Source organism: Neomonachus schauinslandi, chromosome 3, assembly GCF_002201575.2.
Source record: "Neomonachus schauinslandi chromosome 3, ASM220157v2, whole genome shotgun sequence".
Taxonomy (NCBI): Eukaryota; Metazoa; Chordata; class Mammalia; order Carnivora; family Phocidae; genus Neomonachus; species Neomonachus schauinslandi.
The window spans coordinates 154,319,383-154,335,050 of NC_058405.1; the positions used below are offsets into that span (position 1 = coordinate 154,319,383).

Genomic DNA, 15,668 nt, shown 5'->3' on the forward strand with positions numbered 1-15,668 from the left:
GCTGTCAATAATGTTCTGGGTCTTGATCTGGGCACTAATTACACAGGTGTGCTCAATGATGAAAGTTCATTGAGCAAATACTCTGATTTCTGCATGCTTCTGTGTGCATACTAATAATTTCAGTGAAAGTTTTCAAATATGCTTTTCCTATTTACTCATCGATTGGTTCCAGAATTATACTTTCAGGATCACTAGAGTCATGAATAAGATTTTCATTGTATTAAAATGAAAGGTAAGTAAAGAAGACACATTTTGTTTTCTAGATTTCATCCAAATCTCACATCTGGGTAAAAGGATTTGATTTTCTAGAAATCATAAGGGACTATAGTCACAGGAAGAAACATGTCATATGTGTGGATGAGTTCTAATATGATGTAACAAGATATAATAAAGGAACCAATAATTATTTGTAAAGCATAAAATTGTTCTAATTTTTAACTCTTGTACACAAAACGTGTCTTTAAGTGACAGAGCAAAGACATTTTCTTCTCTAGACTCCAGCAAATACCTTAATCTAAAAGTAGTTAAGATGATAATATTTTGGTGACTTGTTTTAAGCAAGGTAGAAAAAAGAACTGTAGTGAAAAGCAAAACATTGTTTATTGTTGTGGCTCCATGTGATTAGCACTGTGATAAGTTCTGGGAATATTAAACAAACAGACCCTCCAAAACCTTTGTCTCAGGAACTCAGAATCTCGTGTGAAAACCAGACATGCTTGTTCAATTAACTAACAATGCAAGTGGCTGGGAACTTCTCTAAAAAAGGTCACTTAAAATTTTGTTTTCTATATTTCAGTAATCCTTCCTACCCTTGAAAATTTCAGCTACCGGAAGAAATAGAGAAAGAAACTAAACATTTTCAAATATCATAATAAAAAATATACTTTAAACACCACCATGACACATTTCTTCTTGAAGACGGCCACCCCCTCCTCTTTCTCATGGGCAGGCAGCTGAGAAACTGTTTGCTAAGCCAAGTGTCAGTCTTTACACCTTCATTGATTTCATATTCAAGGTTGTAAAATAACGGTACTAACAAGAAATTGCTCAGTCTAAGAATATTCAAAAATTAGCAGAGTTCGACTGTGGTAAATGAAAGGAATCTAATTCAGATTTTCAGGAGATTCTCATTTTGAGTTTCTAAAAAGCAATTGTTCACTGCAGGTGACAAGTATTAAACTGAATTTCCTTTGTGGGTATGAACAGTCAAGAAACTGAAGTATCTAGCTTCATATTGATCAATAAAGTTGGAGAGGGCCATGATTGCAATGAACTATTTTCTTTGTTCAAGAAGTAATTTCATGTTAGATCCTATCCAAAATATGTTTCAATACCAAACTAAAATTTATCTCACTGATAATAAAATGAAGTTTTGTTCTCTTATACACTTACTGTTAAGTAAGGTCTTAATTCCTTTATTTATTACAGTAGCCAAGTGTAAAATAAGGTATTTTATCTAAATAAAAGTAACACAATCACAGCAAGGTATTTTTAAAAACCTTGTTACTTGACAAATTGTAACCATGTATATATCAAAATGTGCATTTGTAACTTTTGGAATGCTAGTTTACAGAGGGTAAGAGTCCGGTCTTTTAGGGGTATTAACTATTCTTCTCATACCTCCAATCACAAATACATTTTGCAAATGATCATCAGAGATAAATGTTTCCTCCTTTTAGAATTACATTATAATCCTGTCTCCCTGTAAACAATTTCCTGGCAGGCTGAATTTGGTCACATCTATTCCATTTCTCACCCTCAAATTTACTTTTAGTACAATGATTAGTCAAGCTCACGTTAGCCAGAGCCGTCACACTCACACCATTCTGTAACAATAGTGAGAGCCACCAATTACTATTGAATTTTCATGCATCAGTTAGTATTACTCCTAATTAGTATTTCTTTTACATACCTTTTTGCTAAAATCTCTGATTTCTCTGAATTTTCAATAGACAGGATGTAAAGGTTAATAAACCAGGTCAGTGAGTATTGGTACATGGGCTCGATGTTAGCTAGATCAGCAATGGAGAAGAACAGGATGGTGGAATGGATGGCAATAGGCCGATAGCCCATGCGGGTGTTATCTATCTTCTTCTCTGTCTCTTCTGCTACTTCCTGCTTTTGAGAAATCTCATTAGCCAAAGCCTTGGAGGAAGATAATATCTTAATAGCGGTTTCATCTTCTAATATATTGCCTTCCGAAGATGAAAGAACTTCTAAAATCTTGTCTTCTATTTCTTTCAACTGCCTGGAATAAAACACAATTTTCTCAGAAGAAAAAGAAATCATTTAAATTCACTTCACGCACACACTCTTGTCTAGGAAACAAAGAGCTTGTAACCTAAAGAAACGCATCACTTTGTGACAAAACACCCGTAACGGTGATGTTGTATAATTAATTTCTTATCTTACAAAATGTCAAAAAGACGGGACTTTCTGCTCCACTTTTCTTTCCGACGATCATTTACGTGGTAACTAGAGGGAGAGGTGTAAGCCGATCTGTTCTGCCATCAAGTATCTTGGCCCTGAGTGAACTGAAAGTATCACTCCATTTATTTTCTAACATTTTTCCTGACTTCTAGAGCTTTACCCTTTGTACCTATGGTAGAGATATTACGAGGAGAAAGCGGGATGTGGTGTGTTCATTCAGACAGGGCTCTGGTGAAAAGAGAGAACATCAGTTACATCATCAATACTAAAACTTTTGTGCTAAGACTTTGTTGAGTAGTTGAATATTCATTGCCATGACTTGTGATAGACCTTCCAGTTCTTCCAGTGCCTGAGAACTTGTTTGTAAAAATATACTTACGCAATTTTCCAAATTAACATAGAGGCATTGTAATGCCTTCTATTTTCCTCTTACATCTCCCTATTCAATGCACCTACTAAACCTAACAGAATAGATCTTTAAAATGTACTTTAATCCATTCTAAGTGATCTTGAAACAAGAACAATTCTGTGGGTTTTTTGTTTTTTTTTAGAAAGAGAGCGCATGTGAGTGGGGGATGGGGCAGTGGGGGGCGGGTAGGAGAAGAGAGAATCTTAAGCAGACTCCGCGCTAGGCATGGAGCCTGAGATCATTACCTGAGCCAAAATCAAGAGTCCAACACTTAACCGACTGAGCCACCCAGGCACCCCAACAATTCTGTGTTTTATAATGTTTGAAACCTTTTGTTTTCAGCTCCTTGTAGTATCAAGGCTTGTTTTTCTTCTTCAAGGTCTGGCCTCTCTCGTGCCACCACAATTCCCAACAGCTGATCTTGCATTCCCTCAGAAGTGATCATGAAGTTTAATAATGTTACCTATAAATGAAACATACAAGAATTGCACCATTATTTCTATTGAGAAAGCCTCTACTTTTATAAGTTCTGACCTTAAAATAAACTCTATTTACTATAGTAGTATATGTGAAAAGTGGAAATTTATAGAGATTATGATTAAAGATATAATAATATAATATTTCAAAGGGTTTTGTTTGGTGATCAATTTATTCCTATTTCAAACTGATCCAATTTCTGACAACTGTTTAATCCCCAAATCAATTAGAATCATACTGCCTGGATGAGCTAATTTACATGTTATGGATCCAGGTGGTATCAAAAAGTAAAGGAAATCTTATCAAGTGAGATAGGAGGAAAAAGAACACTGTTATTACTTGTTATGAGCACATATATTTACAATGTGACAATCATATTACATGCTATATATGATATACAATGTATATAATATTACAATATGGCCTATTATATAATCATATTACAATATGAACAGCCACTATTGTGACTTAAGGAATGTACATTTTAATGGTGTCCATCAAGGTGAAATCTATCAACACTTACTTTATCCCAGTATATAATGGCTCTTACAGGTTCTGTCTCCTACATCTTAAAATTCCTCCTCCCCTAGTTCTTTCCCATAAGTGGGACAGTAATCATGCTGAGGTCTCTTTTTCACATAGCAAATAAATAATTCATTCTCTTTCTCCCACAATCCCTCCCAGCTACAGAATGATCTCTCTTTGTGCCTTCACAACTATACTTATTGAAAATGTTATTTATATATGCTTTCTGTCTCTACCTCATTCCATTCTTCAGTGCTCTACAATCTACTCTCATCCCAGCCTCCATACACCCATCAATACACACAGCAATAAACTAGAGAAACTCTCTGGTTCTGGTCATCAATGAACCCATAGGTCAATAAACACTTACTTGACCTTGGCTTAATTTGAGTCTCCCTACCCCCCACCCTGGCCTTTTTAATCATCTATTTTGCAATCTGCCTGCTCTCTGCCCTGTGTCTTGAGTTCAGGTCCATACTTATGTCTTGAGCATCACCTCCCATACCTCCTTTCCACGTGCCTTTCATTTCTGCTACGCTAAACTTCTGGTGGAATCCCATGCACACCGGCTGTGAAATGTTTGCATGTGCTTCAGCTCTGGCTGCTAAGTGGGAGACTCTATGTTTCCCCACCTTTCCTAGTAAGAGAATTTGAGAATATTCCCTCTGCAAGAACAGAGTAATTCCATTCCTGTAAGAAAATGTCCTATGACAGAGATCAGAAAGTGTAAGACAGTTTCTGGCAGTGCCCCTAGGAAGCTGACCCCCTCCTCTGCCCAAACCCAGGAACTTCTCCATGGTGGTTTCCTCTTGCTTAAATTCCCCCCCCCCACCCTCATTTGACCTGTGGTAGGCCTTGGATAGCACCAGGGATAGATTACATGAGCATAATCATACATTTAGATGGGAGAATAAGAAATTCCTGACATCGAGCAATTAAAAAAACTCATTAAATGCTATTTTGTAATTCTCTATTGCTTTGTCATATATTCATGGGAAAAAAGAAAGCTTTCAAGAGATTTTTCCCTCTTGACATGAGAAACCAAGTGCACAAGTTATATTTGTTTTAATCCCCAAACCATAGTCATAATATTGAGGGAAATGTATGTTTAATAACTTTTACCTCATTGTATTCAGACCCAAGGAGGTATTCATTCATATGTCATTAACGCTGCATCTTTCGAGATCAAGATTTTTGTAAGTCTAGGTATTTGCTCACAAATAAACATTTAAACAAATAATAAAGAAACATTTCAAATTCTACAACATATAATTTCATAATTTTATTTTCATTTAGATTCAAAAGGATTATAGCAGCATGATATCATCCCTTGGGTACTTTTGAAAGCAAAGGTACATAAAAGATCCTAAAAATAGGATTTAGAGGAAGTATTTTAATTTGTAAATGAAAGCAAGTAACTGCCTCACTATGTTTTCTAATCCCTATTTAATCAATCCCAGCAATTAAAAATAATGAAGCAATAAGACACCCCAGGGATCTCAAGGATTTCAATACTGAATCATAGATCAGTTTCTTCCCCACAGCAGTTTATGACTCCTATAACTAGTTACTGGTGAACTAAGAACTGTTAGTTATTTGTGAAATTTACATAGATCTTACTGAAAAGTAAAAATGGTTTTCCAGGTCATCTGTTAAAAAAAAATTTAACACAGCTTTGGGATTTTAACATTTTCTTTTATGTTCCATTCTTCTCATTTATATTTAAAAGTTAAATAATAATGTTAATCGTTCACACTCATATAACACTATGTGCTGGCCCTTATTCTAAGCCTTTACATAGATTAATTTATTTAGTCTTTGTACCACTCTATGAGATGGATATTTATAATTCCCGTTTTCTAGACTAGAGAGTGGAGGCAGAGAGATTAAATAATTTGGCTAATGTCACACAATTGGCAAGTGATAAAGTTAGGATTTGAACCAAGGTAGTCTGGCTTCAGAATCCATGTTCTTAATTACTACTAGATACTACCTCTCCTAATAGACAATACACAATTGTTAGGTGTTTAGATAACATTTATTTTAATTAGATTAAAAAAGTGGCCAAGAATTTCCATATTTTAACATTGTGTTTTTAAAACTAACCTCAAGGGTTACCCCACTTTCCCCCAGTCTTCTTGGCTTCTCCGAATGTCCAGTCTAAAGTATGTCCCCAATTTTGAGCTCCTGTGTTTTCCTAGTCATAAAAATAGTCACTTAACATACACATTATTTACAATGTAAACCTCTTGCGAGCAGTGAGATGCCTACATTAATTTAAATATTTCCAATAAAGGACAGTTTTTGAACTCTCTGACTAAATCTTGTCTCCATATGCAACTTTCAAAATCTGAATCAACATTTCTTAATGCCCTCTCCTGCTAGCTTCTGTAAATGAAAGTTGTCCCTCCTTCCCTTGCTCATTCCATAAACACTGATCAAGTGCCAACCTTATCGAGTGCTAAGATTTGGGAATAAAAAATGGAATGATCTCCAGGAGCTCAGTCGCAGATTAATGTCTCAAGTAATTTTAGACATTGACTAAAACGTTAAACTTTGTTCTTGAAAGGAATTTCTAGTATTTTCAAAGAACCACTGATAAAAATCAGTTCTTTTAAGTAATTATATAAAGTCAGATAGCAGCAACCTTATTCTGAGAAAAAAGAATGGATTTTTGTTCATTCCGATGCCAAGAATTATATTATCATTTATTACAAAGGAGGTACACATGTCATCTATTCTTAACAATGAAATTCTAAGAACAATATCAATTATAGAAATTAGATTCTCAAAGTCTTTTTTTCACTGCACAATGAAGGCTCCTTTATTACTTACATGCACACACAAAATAAACATTTGGAAATAATTATAGCAATTTCGGGAAATGCCAAAAAAGGACAAAATATATTTTTCTTAGGAAGACCTGTTCTCCTTATGCCTTAGGAGGAAAATATAGTCACTAATTATAAAATTCAATAAAGAAATATTCACTTTAGATACTGGCCTTTACTGATGTTTCAGGAAGATAATGAGGATTTCTTAGCTTGGTAGTAATATAGAAGCGGAAATCTGGTGCGTATTCAATGGTAGAGTCCCCAAGTCGGATACATGTACTCCCACCCTGCTTAAAGGTCTGTTTTAGTAGAAGAGGTTCCAGAATAGGATCTAGTTCTTCTCCAACATTTTCTAGCAACACTGGAGTAAAATCAGAAAAAGATGCCATGTTATTTTAAATACTGATTGTAAACATTCAACCCTCCAAATTCTTTCAGCTCCTAGATTGCTATTATTCCTGGTTACCTATAAAATTATTTTTGTCCTCTGAGTATAAGGAAATGGTGCCATAAAAAATAATTGTATGCCTGTGGGATGGGTTGAAATGGTGGGTCTATCTGGTCCTTTTGCGTCATCCTTCCATACATCTTGGCTATAGTCCTACTCGGGGCTCCCCACCTGGTCTGCCATCCACTGTATGTCCAAGTATGATGGCAGGGAGGTATATCTGTCTGAGACACCAGAGAATAAGCATTTCAAGTTGTAGTTATTTAAATGGTTATTATATTTTTAATTATAAAGTAACTCATGCTTATTGTAGAACATGTGGAAGTGTAGGAAAGAATAAAAGTGTTAAATAAGGAGGCCGTTAGACCAAGTTGGCTCTAATGCTATGGTGATCTAAGGAAGCAAACCAAAATCTAAGCTTATGAAGGTCTCAAGGTGACAAGGTCAAATCAAAATCAAAATCCTAAGGATAACCAAATACAAACAGCCAATGAAATTTTAAGCTATTGCCAATCAAATAATTTCTTTTCTTTGCTCCCTACTTGCTCTCTCTCCCCAGCTCTGGACAGTGGAGCACCCTAACCACTTCCAGTTTGGCAATGCCCAATTCCAACTAATTTTTCCTCAAATAAACTCTTAGAATGTTTAGTATGGCTCAGCTTATCTTTTAAATGTTTTACATAATTGACTCATACTCATATATAGCTTGATAGAAAAATGACACAAAACTATGTTTGATAATTAGTTGAATAAATTTTTCGCTTTGGCATTTTTATTAATCTTTTTCTATACACAATTGAGACTAAACAATAGATCTAATTTTGCATCCTAATTATTTTGCTTGATATTATACCATAAATATTCCAATTAAAACTAATAAACATGCTTTTAATTACTGCATAATAGTCTCATATTAATTTTATCTCATTTTTAAAGTCAATTCTCTATTGTTAGATATTTGGATTGTTTTCTGTTCTCAAAATTACAAACAGCACTGTGTACAAAAACTTTGTGCTTAAGAATTTTTTTTTTTAAAGATGTATTTATTTGACGGAGAGAGACAGTGAGAGAGGGGACACAAGCAGGGGGAGCGGGAGAGGGAGAAGCAGGCTTCCCGCCGAGCAGGGAGGCTGGCGTGGGACTCCATCTCAGGACCTTGGGACCATGACCTGAGCCGAAGGCAGACAATTAATGACTGAGCCACCCAGGAGCCCCTTAAGAATATTTTCTTATGGTTAAAGAAGATGTGGTATATATATACAATGGAATATTATGCAGCCATCAAAAGGAATGAGATCTTACCATTTGCAACGACGTGGATGGAACTGGAGGGTATTATGTTGAGTGAAATAAGTCAAACAGAGAAAGACATGTATCATATGACCTCACTGATATGAGGAATTCTTAATTGCAGGAAACAAACTGAGGGTTGCTGGAGTGGGGAGTGGGGTGGGAGGGATGGGGTGACTGGGTGATAGACACTGGGGAGGGTATGTGCTATGGTGAGCGCTGTGAATTGTGCGAGACTGTTGAACCCAGATCTGTACCTCTGAAACAAATAATGCAATATATGTTAAGAAAAAAAAAAGAAGAAGAAGAAGAAGGTAGTGGGAGGGGAAGAATGAAGCGGGGGAAATCGGAGGGGTAGACGAACCATGAGAGACGATGGACTCTGAGAAACAAACTGAGGGTTCTAGAGGGGAGGGGGGTGGGAGGATGGGTTAGCCTGGTGGTGGGTATTGAGGAGGGCACATTCTGCATGGAGCACTGGGTGTTATGCACAAACAATGAATCATGGAACACTTCATCTAAAACTAATGATGTAATGTATGGGGATTAACATAAGAATAAAAAAAAAAGAATATTTTCTTATGACAGCATTCTAGAAGGGGAATCCATGGATGAAAGCTCAGTGACATTGTTAAGGTTCATGATACATTTGCCAAATTAGTCTTATATTTTGGGGTTTGGGGTGCTACAGCAGCCAACCTTGAATAATGGTGTTTTGCACAAGTCCTTTGAGGTCCTGGATGTGCAATCTTGATGGGAAAGGGCATCCGGATGACAGGTATTTGAACCTCTATTGCCATTAAAGTACAGACATACTCTGCTCCTTCCCAGAGGTTACACCTGGCTAAATGAATTCCTAAAATTGTCTTGTCAATTTCCTTCACTGCCAACATCTTAATTAACCAAAGCAGGCATGTCAGATGATTTTAAAATTCATTTTCATTTTCTGCTCGAATAAAATGATTATTTTTCATACTTAAATAATATGAATGCATTATAATGGATTAAATACATTAATCTATTATTTAGATTGCTTCCATTTTTCTATTGTTAATAATGCTACAGTGAACATCTTTTTGAATAAACCCTTGTGTTCATCTCTGATTACTTAATCAAGCTGGAGTCCTAGAAGTGCAATTAATTTAAAGGCTATTTATATTGCCAAATTACTTTCCTGAATGGCGGTAGAAATTTCGGAGTTGCAGTGAGCACTCTTTTTTCCCCTTTTAAATCTGTTTTTATATAATATTGTACTTATAAATGCCAGGCACCATGCTGGCATTTTATTTTCTCATCCTCAAATGTTTTAAAGAACATGGAATATTGTTACCCCAGTTTTACATTTGGGGAAACTGGTGCCAGACAACAGAGCTAAAATTTCAGTTAAATCAGCTAGTAAATGACAAAGTAGACACTTGAACTGAGCAGGGTGGCTTCTTCCACAGCTCCCTTAACAACCATGTGAGACGGCCGGCATTAAATACTGTATTCATGACTTTTACAACTTAAAAGGTAAAAAATAGTTAAAATTTGTATTCAAGGCTTGATGTTTTAGATGTTCTTTGTCTAATTACATTTTTGCCTCTGGACATTGTCTATTAGTATACTGGCCCATTCTCCTATTCTGTATGTTATTTACAATTTGGTACAACTCCAAGTGATAAAAAACCCACAATGATCGTGACATGAAAAAGAAGGACTTTATATTCCATGTAAAGGGAGCCTGAGGTAATCAGTCCAGGTTTGGAAGGACAGTGTGTCTGAACTGTCAGAGATCCAAGTTGGGGCCATCTTGCTCCTTCACTCTTATTATATGGCTTCGATCTTTTTTGGCCAAAATGGCCTTTCAAGGGCATCCACATTCCAACCATCACAAAGAAAGAAAAAACAGAAAAGGAGAAAACATCCTTTAAGAAGATTTCCTGAGAATCACAAATGGCACTTCCACTGACATTTTGATGGCCAGACCACAGTCACATGATCATATACAATCACAATGGAAGTTAGAAAATTTCTTTCTTAACTATGAATGCAATGTTGCCCATGGAAACACAGGGGAACCAATATGTCCGGGAACAAATATCATTCATTGTCATAAAGTGCTAGTTTTAAAACTTTATTTGTATCTTTTAACATTGTTATAGCAAATAGCTCCCCTGTTGCCCATTTCCTGCTTGTTTTCAAATTTGCTTACACTTCTTTTTACATTTTTTCTTACTTGTAGAAATTTTCAAACCTTGGTCAGGGGTGCTCAGATGGCTCAGTTGGTGGAGCACCAGACTGGCTCAGGTCATGATCTCAAGGTTGTGAGATCGAGCCCTGTATCAGACTCTGCGCTCAGCACCAAGTAGGCTTGGGATTTGGGATTCTTTCCCTCTTCCTCTGCCTCCCTGCCACACTGTCCACTCATGTTATCTCTTTAAAATAAATAATAAAATCTTTTAAAAATTTTTTCAAGCTTTGTTCAAAAGCAAAAAGAACAGTATACTGAAACTGATATACAAATCATCCAGCTTTGACCCTTGTAAATTTAGTCAATCTTCTTTCATTTCTTCCTCCTCTCACCCTGGATTATTTACAAATAAATCCTAGATATCATAAATCTTCACCTTCATATATTTGACTAAGTACCTCTGAAAGGTAAAGACTCTTTTTTTAAAAATTGCCACAGCTGGGGTGCCTGGGTGGTTCAGTTGGTTAAGCATCCAACTCTGATTTCCACTCAGGTCATGATCTCAGGGTTGTGAGATCGAGCCCCACGTGGGGCTCCCTGTTCAGCGGGGAGTCCACTTGAGATTCTCTCTCTCCCTCTCCCTCTGCCCCTACCTCTCCCCATCTCTCTTTCTATCTCTAAAATAAATCTTTAAAAAAATTGCCACAGCTTAAAAAATTATCAATAATTCAAAATTTTATCAAATATATGGCAAGGAATAGGTTTCCACATTGTCTTAAAATATTTTAATTTTTAAAATTTTTTAATTTATTTTTCAATAGGCTCCACACCCAACATGGAGCTTGAACTCACAACCCTGAGATCAAGAGTCAATGCTCTACCAACTGAGCCAGCCAGGTGTCCATCTTAAAATATTTTGATTATAGTTTGATTGCTTAAATTGGGATACAAATAAATTCCATAAATTATAATTGCTTGATAATCTCCTAAATTTAATGTTTCTTGGCTTAGCTTATAAATTTTTAGAGTCAAATCTATTAATCTTTTTCTTTATCAATTGTGTATTCTCTTACAAAGTCCTTTCTCAAAGACAAGTTAGTTATTCCCCTATGTTCTTTTAGCATTTATGTCCTCTATTTTTTTCTTTCATATTTAATACTTTAATTCATCTAGAACACATTTTGGTGTGAGGTGAGACTCTGACTTAATACATTTTTCCACAAAACCACTTCTTCAACAGCATTTGCTGAATAACCTATAATTTTTCCATTGGTTCATAACACTTACTTTATAATGCATTAAAGGCTTACATGTATTAGAGTTTATTCCAGAACTTATTCCAGTTAATTGCAAACTCACTCTTCTTCTGAATTTTTATTGGCTCTTTCATTTCTTTCTTCTAGGTTAACTTTAGCATTATTTCTAAAACATGTATTTCTGAAAGAGTTGACATGTTTACAACATTTAGTTTTCTTATCAGACCAAATGAGATGTCCTACTCAAATCTTCATGTTTTTCTGTGAAGTTTTGTCGTTCTTTTACTATGCATTGTTAAGATCATGCTAAGTTTTTGTTTTATTTTGTTTTGCTTCGTATTCACTGGTTGACTAGAATCACTACACACTCAACTTTTCCTCAGTTGTTATTTTAAAATATTCTTTTTGGAATATAACTACTCCATTAAATTCTTTTATCCTAATGATTTTTAACTAATTTTCTTTGATTTTCTAGATGAGATATATTATCTACAAATAAAATATTATTTCCTCTTTCCAAATGTTATTGCACTCTCATTGTTTCTTATTTTATTGCACTGAAAAAAGCTTTCCTAATAATGTTAAGCAACAACAGTGATACTAGATATTGATTTCTCATTTTTATTTTTACATGATCATATTTTTAAAATCAATTAATTTGTTAGAATAAGATACGAACTGGAAATTCTGTTTATGAAATGTTATAACCTTAAAATTTTGCTTGATTGCCTCAACTTTTATTAACAGCAATTTTTTGAATAAAATCTCATCTTTAAATTATTTTTCCCTAAAAATATACAATTTCAGCCCCTACACCAATTTGTTTCCTATTTTGAAATGGAATTGAGAGTGTCTATATTAATATATATGAGTCTTTTCAAAGCTAAAATACATATTATAAAACTTAAATATTATAGACTTGATTCTTTTCCCCAGAAGTGAGAATGTATTCCTCACTAACAGAGTCAAGTATTATGCCTGTTTTCTGTAGCATCCTGATTTCAAAGAAATCTGTTGTCAGAATTGAATATTTACTATATTATAAGCCTTGGTGAAAAATCAAAAGTATTCTAAACTTAAGAAACAGGAAAAAGAACAAAAATCTATAGGTACACGAATTATCACAGAATGTTATTCTTAATTTAACTACTTTAGTTCGACCCCTTTAACTTTTAAGTAGATAAAAATATGTTTCAGGTTAAAATACAGGAGCAAAAATTAATAAGACAGGCTTTTCTTCATATTTCTACCATCACAGTTAATAGTATACTGGTTTATGTAAAAACCCTTGCTCATTTCCAAATGTCAGCTCATCACAGTACTTGCAAAGCTAGTGGGAAACCAAGATTGGAGACCAAACATATGCTGCTAATATCTTTTGAGGAAGGCAGAGCATCTCACTAAAAACAGTTATCGTTACTAAAAGAAATATAGAGGAAACCCAAGTATTCCTTTCATAGATAATTTTCACTTAGGACAGCAACTGCTATCAGGTTTTTTTTTTTAATTATGAATTATCTATTCTATGTTAGACTTCAAATTAATAAAAAAAAATCTTCTGTGTATTATGTTCAACAATGTAGCATATTGCATTCAGACGAGATTCAACCATTTCAAACCACCTCCTGGGTACACTCAAAGAGCTTGGAGGTGAGAAGCAAACAGTTACGTACATAATAATAAGGGCAACAGTAGAAATTTGTAAAAACTTCATTATTGGCATTTCATTGGAGAGGTCGAGATGTCATGGGAAGAGAGGTTTTTTGTTTTTGTTTTTGTTTTTATTTTTTTGACAGAGAGAGACACAGCGAGAGAGGGAACACAAGCGGGGGAGTGGGAGAGGGAGAAGCAGGCTCCCCGCAGAGCAGGGAGCCCGATGCGGGACTCGATCCCAGGACCCTGGGATCATGACCTGAGCTGAAGGCAGTCGCTTAACCAACTGAGCCACCCAGGAGCCCGGAAGAGAGGTTTTTGAGCTGTACCTTAAAGGATGAGCTTAAAAGAATTGACCAAGTAGATGGAAGAAAACAGAAAGCCAAGAGATGTGAAGTGATACCAGGTCATACGTACTCCCAGTTCCTGTGTACCCCATATCCCATGTTCTAACCCTCATCACACGTGTAATCTTGGTCTCCCTCTTTAAACCAATAAGCTCCAAAACAGCAGAGACCAAGTCTGTCTTGTTCATGCTATGTTTTCAGTGGCATGTGGTAGTTGAAAAACAAATATTTGAATAAACAAGCAAATGAGTAAATGAGGGAAAAATTAAACCAGAAGTAGTTTTGCATGTTGGATGCAAGGGGGAAAAGAAAACAAAGTGCTAGGAGACAAAGGGAAGGAAGGCTCAGGTACGACAGATGTTGCTCTTAAGGCAAAGATTATTTTTCAGAGAGTTAATGAAAAGTTATTCAGAGATTTTCTATACAATTGATGTCTTTTTTAAATTTTGTCTTATTTTTCCAGCTTTAGTGGGGTATAAACAAATTGATTTATCAGCAATATTTATATGATTAATATTCTATGCACACCTTATTCACTGATGTAGCTAATATAAATGTATCTTTATTTTCTAGAACATGGCTTTTAAACTTTTTTTGCAAGCAGTAGGATACTTTTTTTTTCCAAAGAGGATATTATCTTAAAACTTAATATAAACAAAGAAAAGGGAGGCCTGCTCTGGCAGAAGCAGAGGCAGGTGGATGAAGGAAGAGAAAAGCTCTGCCTTCTCTACTCAGGCTGCCAGCAAGGGATGACGCATCAAAAGCCACTGTTCTTGAATAGACCAATATCTAACATAACTTTTAAATGGAAGTCTTTAACTGCTTATGTTTTAAAACTGTAACAGTAACCAATTCTTTTACTTGAAGTTCCGATATAAAAATAGTTATAAAAATCTGCCATCTGTTATTCTTTCTATAATAGATTTAAAATTTTCACTTTTCTCTGATGACTAGATATTGTAAATAATCACTATCCATTTTTAAAGTAGTTCATTCCCCCAAAGTAGGTTAAAGCAACTGTGAGTGGCCCAGTAGGCACTGGACAAAGGCAGAAGACTTGGGGACTAGTTTTGGCACTCCCCATAACTGGGGATACAATCTTGGTTAAGCCACATAACTAACATTCTCTAGCACCTCACTTACTTTGTTGATAAAATGAAGTGGTTGGAATTACTATTGGATTTCATATTTTTATGGGCACAACTCCAAGTAAGAAATATATTTTAAATTTTGACCAAGCATATACATACATATACAGATAAAACTTCAAAAATTTCATGAACTAATGCTTACCTTGACTCCATGCTATGCTGCCTAATCTATTCTATTCCTTTCTCCTGCGTTTCATTGAAAAATGCTGGTCATGACCCACTAAAAGTCGATTTTTCTCTCCCACAGTTTGGAAGCCACTAGACTCTATCTCCATGGCCCTTTCTTCTCTAAAATGATGGAACACTAACATCAAGATCCATGACTGAGATTGTAGAATCTCAGAATGTCAGGCACGTGGTAGATGCTAAATGATCGGGGTTATTTTTGTTTGTTTTTTGTTTGTTTTTGTTTTTGCTTTACCGTATCAAGGAAATTTGACTAAGTGAAATCAAGTAATTTTAATTAAAGTATTTACGGTGCCAATTCTTTCAAGAAATATTCCCTATTTCTTTTAATTCTCATAAACATCTGTGCCTTTTTTATTAGGCTAATATAATTAAATATAACACTAATATAATTGAAAGAGACTATGTGTACACCACATAGTAAATCTCCAACTAAGAAACAACATACATCAAATTTATCAGACACTACCGTAAGTAGCCAAAGCACAG

General features: G+C 35.1%; 1 protein-coding gene across 1 annotated transcript in view; it reads right to left on the reverse strand.

The window, feature by feature from the left end:
- The window catches only part of DNAH7 (dynein axonemal heavy chain 7), a 251,256-nt gene that overhangs the window by 56,305 nt on the left and 179,283 nt on the right, over positions 1 to 15,668 (reverse strand). The window contains exons 47-49 of the mRNA XM_021703031.2: positions 6,846 to 7,036; positions 3,169 to 3,302; positions 1,913 to 2,248 (exon numbers count right to left, since the gene is read on the reverse strand). Coding sequence (XP_021558706.2) covers positions 1,913 to 2,248; positions 3,169 to 3,302; positions 6,846 to 7,036 — 661 coding nt within the window. The remainder of the gene's footprint in view (positions 1 to 1,912; positions 2,249 to 3,168; positions 3,303 to 6,845; positions 7,037 to 15,668) is intronic.